Source organism: Coregonus lavaretus (assembly GCF_964263955.1).
Source record: "Coregonus lavaretus genome assembly, chromosome: 20".
Taxonomy (NCBI): domain Eukaryota; kingdom Metazoa; phylum Chordata; class Actinopteri; order Salmoniformes; family Salmonidae; genus Coregonus; species Coregonus lavaretus.
Window position 1 is genome coordinate 34,003,590 of NC_140007.1, and position 18,841 is coordinate 34,022,430.

The 18,841-nt window shown below is 41.0% G+C and overlaps 1 protein-coding gene across 1 annotated transcript in view; it reads right to left on the bottom strand.

The window, feature by feature from the left end:
• LOC311148137 (C4b-binding protein alpha chain-like) overlaps positions 1-18,841 on the bottom strand; it is a gene marked incomplete at both ends in the record, with an annotated part of 34,346 nt that overhangs the window by 538 nt on the left and 14,967 nt on the right. Inside the window, 6 exons of the mRNA XM_084185031.1 lie at positions 1,757-2,006; positions 2,763-2,906; positions 3,655-3,828; positions 5,728-5,801; positions 6,105-6,204; positions 6,426-6,614. Coding sequence (XP_084041157.1) covers positions 1,757-2,006; positions 2,763-2,906; positions 3,655-3,828; positions 5,728-5,801; positions 6,105-6,204; positions 6,426-6,614 — 931 coding nt within the window. The remainder of the gene's footprint in view (positions 1-1,756; positions 2,007-2,762; positions 2,907-3,654; positions 3,829-5,727; positions 5,802-6,104; positions 6,205-6,425; positions 6,615-18,841) is intronic.

Sequence of the window (18,841 nt, forward strand, 5' to 3'; positions counted from 1 at the left end):
AAGTCTTCACAAGGTTTTCACACACTGTTGCTGGTATTTTGGCCCATTCCTCCATGCAGATCTCCTCTAGAGCAGTGATGTTTTGGGGCTGTCGCTGGGCAACACTGACTTTCAACTCCCTCCAAAGATTTTCTATGGGGTTGAGATCTGGAGACTGGCTAGGCCACTCCAGGACCTTGAAATGCTTCTTACGAAGCCACTCCTTCGTTGCCCGGGCGGTGTGTTTGGGATCATTGTCATGCTGAAAGACCCAGCCACGTTTCATCTTCAATGCCCTTGCTGATGGAAGGAGGTTTTCACTCAAAATCACATGATACATGGCCCCATTCATTCTTTCCTTTACACGGATCAGTCGTCCTGGTCCCTTGGCAGAAAAACAGCCCCAAAGCATGATGTTTCCACCCCCATGCTTCACAGTAGGTATGGTGTTCTTTGGATGCAACTCAGCATTCTTTGTCCTCCAAACACGACAAGTTCTATTTTGGTTTCATCTGACCATATGACATATGACATTCTCCCAATCCACTTCTGGATCATCCAAATGCACTCTAGCAAACTTCAGACGGGCCTGGACATGTACTGGCTTAAGCAGGGGGACACGTCTGCACTGCAGGATTTGAGTCCAAGGCGGCGTAGTGTGTTACTGATGGTAGGCTTTGTTACTTTGGTCCCAGCTCTCTGCAGGTCATTCACTAGGTCCCCCCGTGTGGTTCTGGGATTTTTGCTCACCGTTCTTGTGATCATTTTGACCCCACGGGGTGAGATCTTGCGTGGAGCCCCAGATCGAGGGAGATTATCAGTGGTCTTGTATGTCTTCCATTTCCTAATAATTGCTCCCACAGTTGATTTCTTCAAACCAAGGTGCTTACCTATTGCAGATTCAGTCTTCCCAGCCTGGTGCAGGTCTACAATTTTGTTTCTGGTGTCCTTTGACAGCTCTTTGGTCTTGGCCATAGTGGAGTTTGGAGTGTGACTGTTTGAGGTTGTGGACAGGTGTTTTTTATACTGATAATAAGTTCAAACAGGTGCCATTAATACAGGTAACAAGTGGAGGACAGAGGAGCCTCTTAAAGAAGAAGTTATAGGTCTGTGAGAGCCAAAAATCTTGCTTGTTTGTAGGTGACCAAATACTTATTTTCCACCATAATTTGCAAATAAATTCATTAAAAATCCTACAATGTGATTTTCTTGATTTTTTTTTCTCAATTTGTCTGTCATAGTTGACGTGTACCTATGATGAAAATTTCAGGCCTCTCATCTTTTTAAGTGGGAGAACTTGCACAATTGGTGGCTGACTAAATTCTTTTTTTCCCCCCACTGTACATGTTTTAGACTAGACATTAACAAAATGGAGTTAATGTTAATGACCAAGGTGAACAAATACAGGAGACAACACCGTCAATTCAACCCATAAACTGTAGTAGTGTAAGCTTCAAACCACCGTCTGTAGACAGAGAGATGCAAAGAAATAGGATTCTGATCCCTCAAATGCTTTAGTCAGCCAGTGTGGTCTGAGGAGTAGAATGGTGTTGGACCAGATAGCTAGTCAATCACTCATAACATGTAAAAATGGAAAATAAATACTTGAGGTTGCTATGCACAGGCATGTATATGGTGAAAAATAACAATTAGCGTGAACATTAACACACATACCATATTTTCTTATCAAAAAGGCCTCAATGTGTTTATATGAGTTCAGGTCAATTCCATTAACAAATACAGTTTGCTGACACATTGGTCCTCTGTTCCTACACACCAAATGGTGCACAAACTATCTGAGCTAAAATATAGGCCAAAGTGTGTTAAATAACAAACACTGAAATCAGTCTTACCTTTGCATGTAGGGAAAGGAGCTGACCAGCCTTCTATTTCACAGGTCAGACTGGCTTGTCCCTCCATCTCATATCCAGCGTTGCACTTATATGTCACAAAAGACTTGTACATATAGGGGGGACGGCCATCAATCCGAACGGCATTCTCAACAACAGGAGGAGGACATGAGACCACTACAGACATAAACAAAGAGAGATGTCATTAGGTACTGTTTTGAGGTGAACAATGTGACCCAAGTATATTATTTATTGGTTTTAGACTACTTGAAGCAATAAACAATGTTGTTATAGTCACCCATTTATGAATCCTGCAACTAATCATTATCTAACAAATAAATAGGGTAGATTCTATTGTAAACCACTTCCTCTGAGCTTAATGTTGCATCATGGTTTTTAGAATAGGCCTACATAGTATACATGTTTTAGACTAGACATTAACAAAATGGAGTTAATGTTAATGACCAAGGTGAACAAATACAGGAGACAACACCGTCAATTCAACCCATAAACTGTAGTAGTGTAAGCTTCAAACCACCATCTGTAGACAGAGATGCAAAGAAATAGGATTCTGATCCCTCAAATGCTTTAGTCAGCCAGTGTGGTCTGAGGAGTAGAATGGTGTTGGACCAGATAGCTAGTCAATCACTCATAACATGTAAAAAGGGAAAATAAATACTTGAGGTTGCTATGCACAGGCATGTATATGGTGAAAAATAACAATTAGCATGAACATTAACACACACACACCATATTTTCTTATCAAAAAGGCCTCAATGTGTTTATATGAGTGGAGGTCAATTCCATAAAAAATGCCAGTTTGCTGACACATTGGTCCTCTGTTCCTACACACCAAATGATGCACAAACTATCTATCTGAGCTAAAATATAGGCCAAAGTGTGTTAAATAACAAACACTGAACTCAGTCTTACCTTTGCATGTAGGGAAAGGAGCTGACCAGCCTTCTATTTCACAGGTCAGACTGGCTTGTCCCTCCATCTCATATCCAGCGTTGCACTTATATGTCACAAAAGACAGAACGGCATTCTCAATAACAGGAGGAGGACATGAGACCACTGCAGACATAAACAAAGAGAGATGTCATTAGCTACTGTTGAGGTGAACAATGTGACCCAAGTATATTATTTATTGGTTTTAGACTACTTGAAGCAATAAACAATGTTGTTATAGTCACCCATTTATGAATCCTGCAACTAATCATTATCTAACAAATAAATAGGGTAGATTCTATTGTAAACCACTTCCTCTGAGCTTAATGTTGCATCATGGTTTTTAGAATAGGCCTACATATTATACATGTTTTAGACTAGACATTAACAAAATGGAGTTAATGTTAATGACCAAGGTGAACAAATACAGGAGACAACACCGTCAATTCAACCCATAAACTGTAGTAGTGTAAGCTTCAAACCACCGTCTGTAGACAGAGATGCAAAGAAATAGGATTCTGATCCCTCAAATGCTTTAGTCAGCCAGTGTGGTCTGAGGAGTAGAATGGTGTTGGACCAGATAGCTAGTCAATCACTCATAACATGTAAAAATGGAAAATAAATACTTGAGGTTGCTATGCACAGGCATGTATATGGTGAAGAATAACAATTAGCGTGAACATTAACACACATACCATATTTTCTTATCAAAAAGGCCTCAATGTGTTTATATGAGTTCAGGTCAATTCCATTAACAAATACAGTTTGCTGACACATTGGTCCTCTGTTCCTACACACCAAATGGTGCACAAACTATCTGAGCTAAAATATAGGCCAAAGTGTGTTAAATAACAAACACTGAAATCAGTCTTACCTTTGCATGTAGGGAAAGGAGCTGACCAGCCTTCTATTTCACAGGTCAGACTGGCTTGTCCCTCCATCTCATATCCAGCGTTGCACTTATATGTCACAAAAGACTTGTACGTATAGGGGGGACGGCCTTCAATCCGAACGGCATTCTCAACAACAGGAGGAGGACATGAGACCACTGCAGACATAAACAAAGAGAGATGTCATTAGGTACTGTTTTGAGGTGAACAATGTGACCTAAGTATATTATTTATTGGTTTTAGACTACTTGAAGCAATAAACAATGTTGTTATAGTCACCCATTTATGAATCCTGCAACTAATCATTATCTAACAAATAAATAGGGTAGATTCTATTGTAAACCACTTCCTCTGAGCTTAATGTTGCATCATGGTTTTTAGAATAGGCCTACATATTATACATGTTTTAGACTAGACATTAACAAAATGGAGTTAATGTTAATGACCAAGGTGAACAAATACAGGAGACAACACCGTCAATTCAACCCATAAACTGTAGTAGTGTAAGCTTCAAACCACCGTCTGTAGACAGAGAGATGCAAAGACATAGGATTCTGATCCCTCAAATGCTTTAGTCAGCCAGTGTGGTCTGAGGAGTAGAATGGTGTTGGACCAGATAGCTAGTCAATCACTCATAACATGTAAAAAGGGAAAATAAATACTTGAGGTTGCTATGCACAGGCATGTATATGGTGAAAAATAACAATTAGCATGAACATTAACACACACACACCATATTTTCTTATCAAAAAGGCCTCAATGTGTTTATATGAGTGGAGGTCAATTCCATAAAAAATGCCAGTTTGCTGACACATTGGTCCTCTGTTCCTACACACCAAATGATGCACAAACTATCTATCTGAGCTAAAATATAGGCCAAAGTGTGTTAAATAACAAACACTGAACTCAGTCTTACCTCTGCATGTAGGGAAAGGAGCTGACCAGCCTTCTATTTCACAGGTCAGACTGGCTTGTCCCTCCATCTCATATCCAGCGTTGCACTTATATGTCACAAAAGACAGAACGGCATTCTCAATAACAGGAGGAGGACATGAGACCACTGCAGACATAAACAAAGAGAGATGTCATTAGCTACTGTTTTGAGGTGAACAATGTGACCCAAGTATATTATTTATTGGTTTTAGACTACTTGAAGCAATAAACAATGTTGTTATAGTTACCCATTTATGAATCCTGCAACTAATCATTATCTAACAAATAAATAGGGTAGATTCTATTGTAAACCACTTCCTCTGAGCTTAATGTTGCATCATGGTTTTTAGAATAGGCCTACATATTATCCATGTTTTAGACTGCTTGCTTAGCCTGTTTCATGCACATCTGTGCTTATGTTCTATTTTATTAGGCTAGATACTGTGATATTTACACATTTCTTTCAGAGGAGGTCATCTGGAACATGCTCACGATTGTGTGGTGGAGGAAAAAAGTGGAGCCCATTTAGATTTGATCAGTGTAAGCCACATGTTTCAAACTCATTCCATGGAGGGCCGTGTGTCTGCGGGTTTTCACTCCTCCATTGTACTTGATTGATGAATTAAGATCACTAATTAGTAAGGAACTCCTCTCACCTGGTTGTCTAGGTCTTAATTGAAAGGAAAAACCAAAAACCATCAGACACTAGGCCCTCCATGGAATGAGTTTGACACCCCTGTTGTAAGCAGTTCATGTGAGCAGTTCTATATTTTGTTAACAACCATACTTAGAATGGGAAAAAAGGCAAGCTTTCAACGTACTTTTACACTCAGGTGGAGCTGGCTGGAATTCTCCATTCTCAGAGCAGGTTATGGATTTAGTTCCAACCAGAGTGTAATCCTTCTCACAGCCATATTGCACTACACTTCCATAGTTATACGTCTCTTCAGGTGGGACAACAGGCCCACCGTTGAAAATGGTGGGGGGCTTTCCACACTTCACCACTGCAGATTAGAGCACAACCGCAGTTATGATCAGTTATGAAGAGTTTTGATTTAGGCACAAGCACAGAACTGTTAAAGTTATTGTTATTTTCACTTGACATGCTCCTTCAGATGACTAACCTTCACATACAGGAACTCTGCCATCCCAGCCTCCGTCCATACAGGTCCTTACACCACTGCCCACAAGCATATAGCTGAAAAATAGAAAGATTAGACAGTTTTTGGAGCTTTGCTTTTAGGACAACAACGGTTACAAGAGAGCTCTGATCAAAATAGTAATGACAGATAATATGCCAAACATAAAAATAAAAAAACATTTTTGTTTAACTTTTAGGGAAGTTTGAGTAAGGCCTATTTGGAAATCACAAAATTAGGCCTACATATGGACAGCTTTGTGAAACATGACAGTTGCCATGTTAACTCTAAGAAATCACATCTAACACTCAAGAAAGAATTCGGGGGGGGGGGGGGGGGGAAGCAAATAGCCTTGCACTGACCCAGTGTTACAGGTAGCAACAACCTTGTCGCCAAACAAGATCCCCTCAGAGAGATCAAAATCGCCGTTCATCACTTCTCCTGGGGAGCCACACGACTTCCCTGAAACAACCACAGAGAAAACCAGTCAGACTTTCAAAATGACAGAGTGGCAAAGAGTTGAATGTTAGCACAAAACAGGTTCAAATTCCAGGCTAGTATTTCAAGAAGATCTATGGATGGGCAATGAATATATCAAGTTGCGAGTGGGTAACTAAAAACTGGAAACATTTACAAGAATATGGCATAACTTTTCTGAACAAAAACAAAGACAATTATATTACTTTCGCATATCAGTTTCACTTCACTCCACACGCCAGCAGTACAGGTGACTGTACGAGACCCTCCTGCACGGACATATCCAATTGCACAGTCAAAAGTGACTTTTGCTCCGTCTACAAATGTCTCTTGAATGATGAAGGCATCTGACAAAACCATGTTTGGCCCTCCTATGGGTTTGGTGCAGCTTTGAGCTGAAAGAGGTGGAGACAAAATGGAGTTAATGTTAATGACCAAGGTGAACAAATACAGGAGACAACACCGTCAATTCAACCCATAAACTGTAGTAGTGTAAGCTTCACACCACCGTCTGTAGACAGAGAGATGCAAAGACATAGGATTCTGATTCTATACAGATATGACCCCACCTTGAATAGTGAGAAACATCAAGGCCAGCTGGACCATCCATATCGTCAAGGACCAACAGACGTTAGAGGGCTGCATGACGTCTTCTTTTCCTGTAACAAGCAGCAGCACACAATTTCCTGGATTGGTTGGTTTGCTTGTACTGTAACGTTTTGCCAGATCCCCACCTAAGCGGTTGAACTTCTCACAATATCCACTAGCTGACTAAACTCAATGATTTACGATGGAGCTGAGCGGCGACTAGTGTGCGGACAGGAGCTCCGACGTCACATAAAATGAAGTTTTTATCAAAAACGACAGATTTCAGAACCCAAAGAATAGCACCTGTGATTTTATGTGACGCTGGTGCTTTAGTCCACACACTAATTGCCGCTCAACTCCATTGTAAAACGTGGAGTTGAGTTTGATCGGCTAGATAAATATCCACTTGCCTCAATCACACTGTTGACAAGGAAATACACATATTACTCACAATAATGTTTCCCTAAGGGTGGTCAGATAGATAACCTAGCTAGTAGATCAAGTTAGCTAGCTAGCTGGTAACGTTAACGTTACTGGACTCGGACACAACAAGGCCAAAAACTTACTGATAAGGAGCCTACAGTTATTCCTTACTCATTACATTTACATTTTAGTCATTTAGCAGACGTTCTTATCCACTGCGACTTACAGTTTTTTAGTGAGTGCCTACATTTTCATACTGGCCCCCAGTGGGAATCGAACCCACAACCCTGGCGTTGCAAACGCCATGATCTACCAACTGAGCTACAGGGCACTACTACATTAAAGTAGTAGTTCACTATTTTAGATCAATGTTAGATGGATCCTCACCCTGAAAGTAGTCTATGGGCCAGGGGAAACTAATCCATGGTTCAGTTCTCTTTATACAGCCATTACAAACTTCAGCTAACATCAGCCACCGCTAGTTAAAAATCAATAAAAGTGATGGGGGCATGTGAGCATGTTGTTGTTTTATGGCCAAATCACCTTTAAGTTACAGTACCAGTCAAAAGTTCGGACACACCTACTCATTCAAGGGTTTTTCTTTGTTTTTACTATTTTCTACATTGTAGGATAATAGTGAAGACATCAAAACTATGAAATAACACATGGAATCATGTAGTAACCAAAAGTGTTAAACAAATCCAAATATATTTTATATTTGAGGTTCTTCAAAGTAGCCACCCTTTGCCTTGACAGCTTTGCACACTCTTGGCATTCTCTCAACCAGCTTCACCAGGAATGCTTTTCCAAGTCTTGAAGGAGTTCCCACATATGCTGAGCACCTGTTAGCTGCTTTTCCTTCATTCTGCTGTCCAACTCATCCCAAACAATCTCAATTGGGTTGAGGTCAGGTGATTGTGGATGCCAGGTCTTCTGATGCAGCACTCAATCACTCTCCTTCTTGGTCAAATAGCCCTTACACAGCCTGGAGGTGTGTTGGGTCATTGTCCTGTTGAAAAACAAATGATAGTCCCACAAAGCCCAAATCAGATGGGATAGCGTATCGCTGCAGAATGCTGTGGTAGCCATGCTGGTTAAATGTGCCTTGAATTAAATCACTGACAGTGTCACCAGCAAAGCACCCCCACACCATCACACCTACTCCTCCATGCTTCACGGTGGGAACCACACATGCGGAGATCATCCGTTCACCTACTCTGCGTCTCACAAAGACACAGTGGTTGGATCCAAAAATCACAAATTTGGACTCATCAGACCAAAGGACAGATTTCCACCGGTCTAATGTCTATTGCTCGTGTTTGTTGGCCCAAGCAAGTCTCTTCTTATTATTGGTGTCCTTTAGTAGTGGTTTCTTTGCAGCAATTCGACCATGAAGGCCTGATTCACACAGTCTCCTCTGAACTGTTGATGTTGAGATGGGTCTGTTACTTGAACTATGTGAAGCATTTATTTGGGCTGCAATTTCTGAGGCTGGTAACTCTAATGAACGTATCCTCGCAGCAGAGGTAACTCTGGGTCTTTCTTTCCTGTGGCGGTCCTCATGAGAGCCAGTTTCATCATAAAGGTTTTTGCAACTGCACTTGAAGAAACTTTCAAAGTTCTTGAAATGTTCTGGATTGACTGACCTTCATGTCTTAAAGTAATGATGGACAGTCGTTACTCTTTGCTTATTTGAGCTGTTCTTGCCATAATATGGACTTGGTCTTTTACCAAATAGGGCTATCTTCTGTATACCACCCCTACCTTGTCGCAACACAACTGATTGCCTCAAACGCATTCGGAAGGAAAGAAATTCCACAAATTAACTTTTAACAAGACACACCTGTTAATTGAAATGCATTCCAGGTGACTACCTCATGAAGCTGGTTGAGAGAATGCCAAGAGTGTGCAACGCTGTCATCAAGGCAAAGGGTGGCTACTTTGAAGAATCTCAAATATATTTTGCTTTGTTTAACACTTTTTTAGTTACTACATGATTCCATATGTGTTATTTCATAGTTTTGATGTCTTCACTATTATTATACAATGTAGAAAATAGTAAAAACAAAGAAAAACCCTTGAAAGAGTAGGTGTGTCCAAACTTTTGACTAGTACTGTATATAAAAATAAAGCTAATTTCCAGTGTCTGTGTTTAAATGTTAAAAGGTGAATCAGCAGTTACTACATCCATTTTTGGATACACATATTTTTTTTAACTTATACATTAAATGATGATATCTACCCATTGATTCAGAAAAATTATATATAACTTATAAATGCCTCATGAGCTTAGTTTAACTGTCATTCTCTATCAGAACCCAAAATACAACCTTGTTTTACTCCAATGTTTGTAAAAACAAACAAAACTGTAAAGCCTGAAAACATGGTTAAAACTATCATTTTTTTACCATGGATGGTCAGTCCTTGCATCCATAACTCCGTCTATAAATTTTAGTGGTTACATTTCTCCAGCCCCATCCCAGCTTTTTACCAAAACTGTGACGTGAGACCACCGCTGATTGGCCCTTGAAGTCTTTTTTTTTACTTTGGCAGATAATGTTACCCATCTTAAGAAGGTTTTCATAATTAATTTCTTTTTAATTCCTGAGTTCAGTCTCAACCCTGCCCCACCTATCCTACGCCAATTGCTGGACTTTCACATAGAGGTTACTAGGTCACACCCAGTTCAAACCACATTTGAAATTAAACCACATTTGTTTATAAAAATGTTCTGCCTTGCAATAATAAATATATAAAATAACAAAAAATAAACAGCAAAATACTTAGGTTTTCATTTTTTAAAAAATAACAATCTATCAAAATGACATTTAGTACTATAATGGTATTTATTAACATAATATTATTACAAAAATAGTTAAGTGTTCTAGGCTACCCTACCCTAGAATGAGGGTTAGGGGTTAAGGCTAAAATAGGTTATAGGTAGGTTTAGGGTTTCTGTATAGCACGTTGTGACATCTGCGTATATAAAAAGGCCTTTATAAATACATTTGATTGATTGTTAGGTTTAGGGTTTAAGGCAAAAAACAGTAAGGTTTATAGCTCTCGTGCTCCTCCCTGTGGCCTTGTGGGTACTACATACCTCATTCGCTACACTTGCTAAACTCCTAATCTGAGGTAGCAACTGCGTCAGATCTACAAATCAATGAGCTAGACCTATCCATTTGGTTTGCGACTCCGTGAACCTGCACAGCAGTCGCTCAATTCGATGCCTACGAAAATCGGCCATCTTGAAAAAGAGGACAGGGACATGCGTTTTGTTTAGGGGAAACAGATTGTCTATCAAGTGATGTCCCTGGGGTCTGAGCAAGCAAATCGAGGAATCCGCACTTGTTTGAAATGGAAAACCGTCGCGGGAGCTATTGATAAAGAAGAACATCAAGACGAAGCAGCTGCTTTACAAGTGGGATGCACTGTTGAGCGCTACATTCCGAGGGGTTCGTGCTGATTGTATGGAGATTGTAACAGCCGGTTAAATGGCGTCCCTTGACAAGGCAAGAACAAGATGTACAGTGGCCTCCAAAATTACTGGCACCCCTGACTGGCAATGCACAAACAATACTTTAATAAATATAAACAATATAATTATAGAGATAAAATCAAAATACCAACATGTGAGAAATACTGTACTATATTAATGTTCCAATGGAACCCACCAAAATCATTTATTGATTTAATTAAAAATCAACATCCTCCAAATCAAGGTTTCACAATTAATGGCACCCTTAAAGATTATTGTAAATAACATCTACCAAAATTTAACCAGGAATTAAATTCCACTTATTTAAGTGTCTAAGTCTTAAGGAACCATATTGAGCCATTACATCACTTCCTGTTTCACTAGGGTATAAAAATGAGGTAACACGCATGCAATATCCCTTTGTCATCCAACACCATGAAGAAAACAAAAGAACTGGCAGTTCAAAAGAGACAGATGGTTGTAGACCTTCATAAATCTGGTAATGGCTACAAGAATATCCACAAACTATTGAATTTACCACTGAGCACTGTCATGGCAATCATTAAAACATTTAAAATATATGGAACAGTTGAAAACCTCACAGGTAGAGGACGCAAATGCATTTTGCCCCCCAGGATAGGGAGGAGGATGGTGAGAGAAGCAACAAAATCCCCAAGAATCACTGTGAAAGAATTGCAGGCCTTGGTGGCGTCTTGGGGTCACCAGGTTTCAAAAAGCACCATCAGACGCCACCTCCACAACCACAGGCTCTTTGGAAGGGTTGCCAGAAGAAAGCCCTTTCTGACCCCAAGACACAGACGCAAGCACTTGGAGTTTGCCAAACGTCATTTAAATTATGACTGGAAGAAGGTGCTCTGGTCAGATGAGACCAAAATTGAACGTTTTGGTCAGATACAGCATCGGCATGTTTGGACTTGGCCGTAGGTGGACTTTCCAACAAGACAATGACCCAAAACATACCTCAAGATCCACACAGAAATGGTTCTGTGACAACAAAATCAATGTTCTGCCATGGACATCTCAGTCGCCGGACCTCAATCCAATCGAAAATCTGTGGGCTGAGTTGAAGAGGGCAGTTGATAAGCGCAAACCCAAGAATGTGAAGGATCTTGAAAGGATCTGCATAGAAGAATGGTCCAAAATACCTCCAAATGTGTTCCTTAACCTTGTCAAACATTACAGGAAAAGACTCCATGCTGTTAACCTTGCCAGAGGTGGTTACACTAAGTACTAAATGAGGAGTGCCAATAATTATGAAACCTTGATTTTGGTTACATTTATTTTGTATTGAATAATTGTATGATTTTGGCAGGTTCCATTGAAACATTAATATAGTACAGTATTTCTCACGTTGGTATTTTGAGTTTCTCTATAATTATATTGTTTATATTTTTTTTAAGTATTGTTTGTGCATTGCCTGTCAGGGGTGCCAGTAATTTTGGAGCCCACTGTATGTAAGGAGAAGTGCAATATCATCTATCATAAGGAGACTTACACTTGGAATACGGAGGAGGAATGGAGGGAAAAAGAGAGGCAGAGGAGGTCTAAGAGAAAGAGGGTCTGCTTGAGTCGGTTAAAAATTGTGGAAAAAAGGGAGATGGTTTGTTAAAGTAGAATGGTATAAAGTGTAAGCAGAGTGAGCTGAAGACAGGAAAAATTGAAGTGAATGAGGGCGAAGTATTGGAGGTGGTAGGTGTGGTGAAGTTCTCGGAGCCCGAGGCTTGCACCGAGGGTCAGGATAAAGATGAGTCTGTGACAGTAGGAGTGACGTTTTTGGAAAAAGTGGACCCTTACCTTTTGGCTGATCCATTTGTGGTTTCAGGGTGGGTGAAAACAGAGTTGGGCGCTGTGTAATCGGTGAGGGTAACCAGAAGTGGTATTGTGATAATTGTTTGTGTTTCTGCTGGTCAGAGGGAGCAGGCGCTCCGTGTTAAACGACTGGGGGCAAGAGATGTGAATTGTTTTGCTCTCAGGAAAAGAGTGACAATGAAAGGAGTGATTACTGGGGTAGCGGTAAATGTGAAAGTTGACCAACTGAAGGGGAAGATTCCCGTTGTTTGTGATGCTCAACGTTTGGTGCAACGCAGACAGGGTGGCGTGAGTGGAGAAACAGAAGAGTCATTGTCTGTCCTTTTGAGTTTTGATGTTGAGTCTTTGGCCGACAAAGTGATGTTAGGATATACAAGTTATCCTGTACGAGCTTTTGTGCCGAATACATTACATTGTTACAGGTGCCAAGCTTATGGGCATGTGGCAGCAGTGTGTAGGAGGGAGGTTCCTAGGTGTAAGAAGTGTGCAGAAGGGCATGAGACAAAGGAATGTGTGGGCGGCAGGTAGCTTAGTGGTTAAGAGCGTAGTGCCAGTAACCGAAAGGTCGCTGGTTCTAATCCCCGAGCCGACTAGGTGAAAAATCTGTCGCTGTGCCCTTGAGCAAGGCACTTAACCCTAATTGCTCCTGTAAGTCGCTCTGGATAAGAGCGTCTGCTAAATGACTAAAATGTAAATGTAAATGTAGCACTGGGGAAAGTAGTGGTATGTGTTAATTGTAGGGGTGCCCATGGGGCTGGGGATCAGAAATGTCTCAACAACAGGTTATGGTCAATAATATCAAAGGCTGCACTGAAATCTAACAATACAGTTCCCACAATCTTCTTATTATCAATTTCTTTCAACCAATCATCAGTCATGTGTCAGTGCAGTACATGTTGAGTGCCCTTCCCTATAAGCGTGCTGAAAGTCTGTTAATTTGTTTACAGAGAAATAACATTGTATTTGGTCAAACACCATTTTTTCCAACAGTTTGCTAAGAGCTGGCAGCAAGCTTATAGGTCTGCTGTTAGAACCAGTAAAGGCCGCTTTACCATTCTTGGGTAGCGGAATTACTTTGGCTTCCCTCCAGGCCTGAGGACAAATACTTTCCTCTAGGCTCAGATTAAAGATATGACAGATAGGAGTGGCTAGAGTCAGCTACCATCCTCAGTAGCTTTCCATCTAAGTTGTCAATGCCAGGAAGTTTGTCATTATTGATTGATAACAATACTTTTCCCACCTCTCCCACACTAACTTTACAAAATTCAAACTTGCAATACTTTACTTTCATCATTTGTTTTTTTTAATGCATGAATACGATGGCTCACTGTTCATTGTTGGTATTTCCTGCCCAAGTTTGCCCACTTTGCCAATGAAGTAATCATTAAAATAACTGGCAACATCAAACGGTTTTGTGATGAATAAGCCATCTGATTCGATGAAAGATGGAGTTGAAATTGTCTTTCTGCCCATAATTTCATTTAAAGTACTGCAAAGTTTTTTTCCATCATTCTATATATCATTGATCTTGGCTTCATAATACAGTTTCTTCTTCTTTTTGTTGAGTTTAGTCACATCATTTCTCAATTTGCAGTAAGTCAACCAGTCAGATGTGCAGCCAGACTTATTAGCCACTCCTTTTGCCCCATCTCTTTCAACCATACAGTTTTCCAAATAGCGGAGTATGTTTTTTTTTGTGAGTGTAGTGTTTGATGGTAGGGTATTTGTTATATTTATTTCTTATTTTATTTGTTTTTTTCCCAAGCAAATTATAAGGGAGTTATACTCCAGTCTAGTAGGTGGCGGTAATGCAACATTTATTGGATGTCAACCGCCGTTAAACCTCATCGAAGAAGAAGCGTTTTGTTTCGCTTTTACAAGATGGTTAACCATGACCAGAAAATGTTTAACGTTTGCATTCTGGGTCACCACAATGTTTACCCTGGCGAACAGTGATCTTGCACACAAAGTAGCCATAACCTTGTTAATAATAGTTACCTGAGGTAAGCCTACAAGGTTAACGCGGAGAGGTCTCATTGTGACGCAGAACAATGGGCTGGGAATAGAACGTTCGGAAGGCGAGTTGGTGCCACGGTGCTCAATAGAACTAATATGGGCTGGCAGAGTGAAAAACGCCCTAAGAAAATGCCTGTTTTTTCGCGATTACTTCAAATCTACGGCAAGCAGCTGGGACATATGGTAATATTATGAAAAACTGGGCTCCATGTCAGATGCAATGAAGTAGTTTTATCAGGAAAAAATGTTAAAAGTTTCATGTGTCCAGCCTATACATAGGTAGCTACACCGCCCACAGTCGTCGCAACCCAACTCCACCGTGATGCAATTTGCTCGTAACCCATCTACAGCTAATGGTAAAACAGCTAACGCGTTAGCAGCTAGCAACTAATTAACCAGGCTAGCAAACGTTAGCCAAATAAATATTATGTATCTACTGCGTTACCCAGCTAAGTTATTTAGTGTATTGGGGCCCTGTTGCGGGAGTATTTTTGTGATTTTATTGAAAATAGTTAAGCAATAACGCACGAGGGGTGTGGCATATGATATGGCCAATAGAGAGCAATAGTAAGGGCGTCTTGTAGGCACCAACTCCGCCATCGTTCGTTGGAAACTACCTATAGACAGAGAGGAAGAGGTTAACTGTGTTTGTAAATTCACTCTGCCAGAGTGTGCTCTGGGCATTCGTAAATTCAGAGCGTTGTCAGATTGTCCGTTTGTAAATTCAGAGGGTTTTCGCTCTCTGTGACTTGTCGTCTTTGCTCAACTACATTGATGTGTAGTTTGAGAAAAACTCGGATATTGTCGCTGGATCAGCTTGTACCATGTTAGCGTACATTCCTTGCTAGTACTTTCTATAATAATGATAATCAATGGTATTTGGAAAAGTCTTACCTTATTGTTCAAACGGTGTGTCAACTAACTCGCTGCTCTTCTTCTTCAGTTGGGTTTATCGGCGGTTAGCATCCAACGTTATGGTGCATTACCACCACCTACTGTACTGGAGTGCGGGCCAGAGACAGGGAGAAACTAAATCCGTCCTGCCAGCCTAACTCACTGTTCTTGCTGTGGCTTCTTCTACTATGATATCGTGGCTTCTTCTTCTTCAGTGGGGTTTATCGGCGGTTGGCATCCAACGTTATGGTGCATTACCGCCACCTACTGTACTGGAGTGTGGGCCAGAGACCGGGAGAAACTAAATCCTACCTGCCAGCCCCGTTGCTCTTAAAAAAGATAACAAAATATTTGAGACTATATCTAATAACGTTCTACTCAATATACTCTTTAAACTAATTTCCTGTATCCCCTTCTCCCTCATACTAGATCTCATCCTCTCTTTCCCTCTGATACTGCCAGCACTGTAGCAATACATGCTCCACGGGCTCTGTTTCCTGACAACAATCACACTTTCCTGTTGGATGCTTTCCTATCACATTTCATGTCTTATTCAACTGGCTGTGTCCCACCCTTAATCTTGTAAAAATAACCTCCTCTATTCTGTCCCTTCCTGCCGTCCTCCCCTCCCCGACTTTCCTATGTACTTGAAATAAAGGCCTTTCGTTATTATCTCTGTTCCACTGCTCCTGCCATCTCTGCACCATCACTGTATATATCAGGCTTTTTGCCTCTGCCTTGCTCATTGAAACTTCAACATCAACATCCGCACTACTATGTGCTTGTTTAGCCTGTTCATGATATCATGGCGGTCCGCAAACAGTCGTTTAAGTGCATTCCACCACCTACTGTGCTGGAATGTACGATCAATCATGATCTGCCCAATTCTGTACTGCCATGAAAATACAATAAAAACCAAATGAATCCCTACTAACTTCTACCCCCCCCCACACACACCAAAAAAAAAACATCTCCTACCACCCTACCCCATTAAACTTTAACTATATCATGCTGAAACACTTCACCCTTAGGATTGTTCAGCATCTTTTTTACATTAGAAAAGTATTCAGACCCCTTGACTTTTTTCACATTTGTTACTTTATAGCCTTATTCTAAAATGGATTAGATAGTCGTCGTCGTCCCCCCCCCCCCCCCCCCCCCTCAATCTACACACAACACCCCATTATGACAAAGCAAAAACAGGTTTTTAGAATTTTTTGCAGATTTATATTTTATAAAAACGGATATATGACATTTACATAAGTATTCAGACCCTTTACTCAGTACTTTGTTAAAGCAACTTTGGCAGCGATTACAGCCTCAAGTCTTCTTGGGTATGAGAATACAAGCTTGGCACACCTGTATTTGAGGAGTTTCTCCCATTCTTCTCTGCAGATCCTCTCAAGCTCTGTCAGGTTGGATGGGGAGCATCGCTGCACAGCTATTTTCAGGTCTCTCCAGATATATTAGATCAGGTTAAAGTCCGGGCTCTGGCTGGGCCACTCAACGACGTTCAGAGACTTGTCCCGAAGCCACTCCTGCCTTGTCTTGGCTGTGTGCTTAGGGTCGTTGTCCTGTTGGAAGGTGAACCTTCGCCCCAGTCTGAGGTTGATATGATGTTTTTAAAGTGTTATGGGAAACCAGGTTAGAATTAGTAGATAAGTGACTTGGTGCCACAGAGTCTGTATTCCTTATGTCAAATGAGATTACTGATGTTGCTCTAAGAATGATTGATGGACAGGATATACTGACTTGGGGGTAAAGGGTTATAACATCAAAGAAGGGAATGCCCATTGAGGGTTAGCAGATGTTCATGAAGAAACTTGTAAACAGAGGGTAAATAAGGGAGAGTGGCTCTTTGTTCAAATCAGTTCGAAATAGCAAGAGGCAAAGCTCTGTCCTTGTTGTATCGAACCCGGTACCAACTAATACAACATTTGCATTAACTTTCTACAAAGTGTCTAAGTATATCCTTACATCCTTAATTACTTGATACCCTAGAAACTCATCATAACAGAGGTCCTTAGCGCTCTGGAGCAGGTTTTCATCAAGGATCTCTCTGTACTTTGCTCCGTTCATCTTTCCCTCGATCCTGACTAGTCTCCCAGTCCCTGCCACTGAGAAACATCCCCACAGCATGATGCTGCCACCACCATGCTTCACTGTAGGGATGGTGCCAGGTTTCCTCCAGACGTGAAGCTTGGCATTAAGGCCAAAGAGTTCAATCTTGGTTTCATCAGACCAGAGAATCTTGTTTCTCATGGTCTGAGAGTCTTTATGTGCCTTTTGGCAAACTCCAAGCAGGCTGTCATGTGCCTTTTCCTGAGGAGTGGCTTCCGTCTGGCCACTCTACCATAAAGGCCTGATTGGTGGAGTGCTGCAGAGATGGAGGAACTCTGGAGCTCTGTCAGAGTGACCATTGGGTTCTTGGTCACCTCCCTGACCAAGGCCCTTCTCCCCCAATTGCTCAGTTTGGCCGGGCGGCCAGCTCTAGGAAGAGTCTTGGTGGTTCCAGACTTCTTCCATTTGATGGAGGCCACTATGTTCTTGGGGACCTTCAATGCTGCAAAACAATTTTGGTACCCTTCCCCAGATCTCTGCCTCGACACAATCCTGTCTCTGAGCTCTACGGACAATTCCTTCAACCTCATGGCATGGTTTTTGCTCTGACATGCACTGTCAACTGTGGGACCTTATATAGACAGGTGTGTGCCTTACCAAATCCTGTCCAATCAATTGAATTTACCACAGGTGGACTCCAATGAAGTTGTAGAAACATCTCAAGGGAGGTCAATGGAAACAGGATGCACCTGAGCTCAATTTCGAGTCTCATAGCAAAGGGTCTGAATACTTATGTAAATAAGGCATTTCTGTTTTTTATTTGTAATGAATGTGAAAAATATTATAAAAACCTGTTTTCCCTTTGTCATTATGGGGTATTGATGAGGAAAAAAGTGTGTTTAATCCATTTTGGAATAAGGCTGTAACGAAACAAAATGTGGAAAAGGTCAAGGGGTCTGAATACTTTACGAATGCACTGTATATAACAACATTCCAAACTTGTTTATCATTATGTAGTCCAATTGGAGCATGATTCCACTATTTCTATCTAGGAGGTGGGCCGAAGCCGAAAACAGTGAAGCTGATCGATCTACGTCGAGGGGGGAGCTGATTTTTGTATATGACGATGAAATATTCTTACGATTACTGTAAAATGTTTGCCCATTTTATCATAAATATTATATTTCAACACTGTCTGCTCTGGCAAATTTACAAACTGCTAAACTTGGAACCAATCAGAACTCCCGTACATACCCCTCGTGATGAATTCAGACAATGGCCTGCTTCTAAATACAGTATAAACAAAGCCTCTGATCTGCTGTCAGTTTGTGT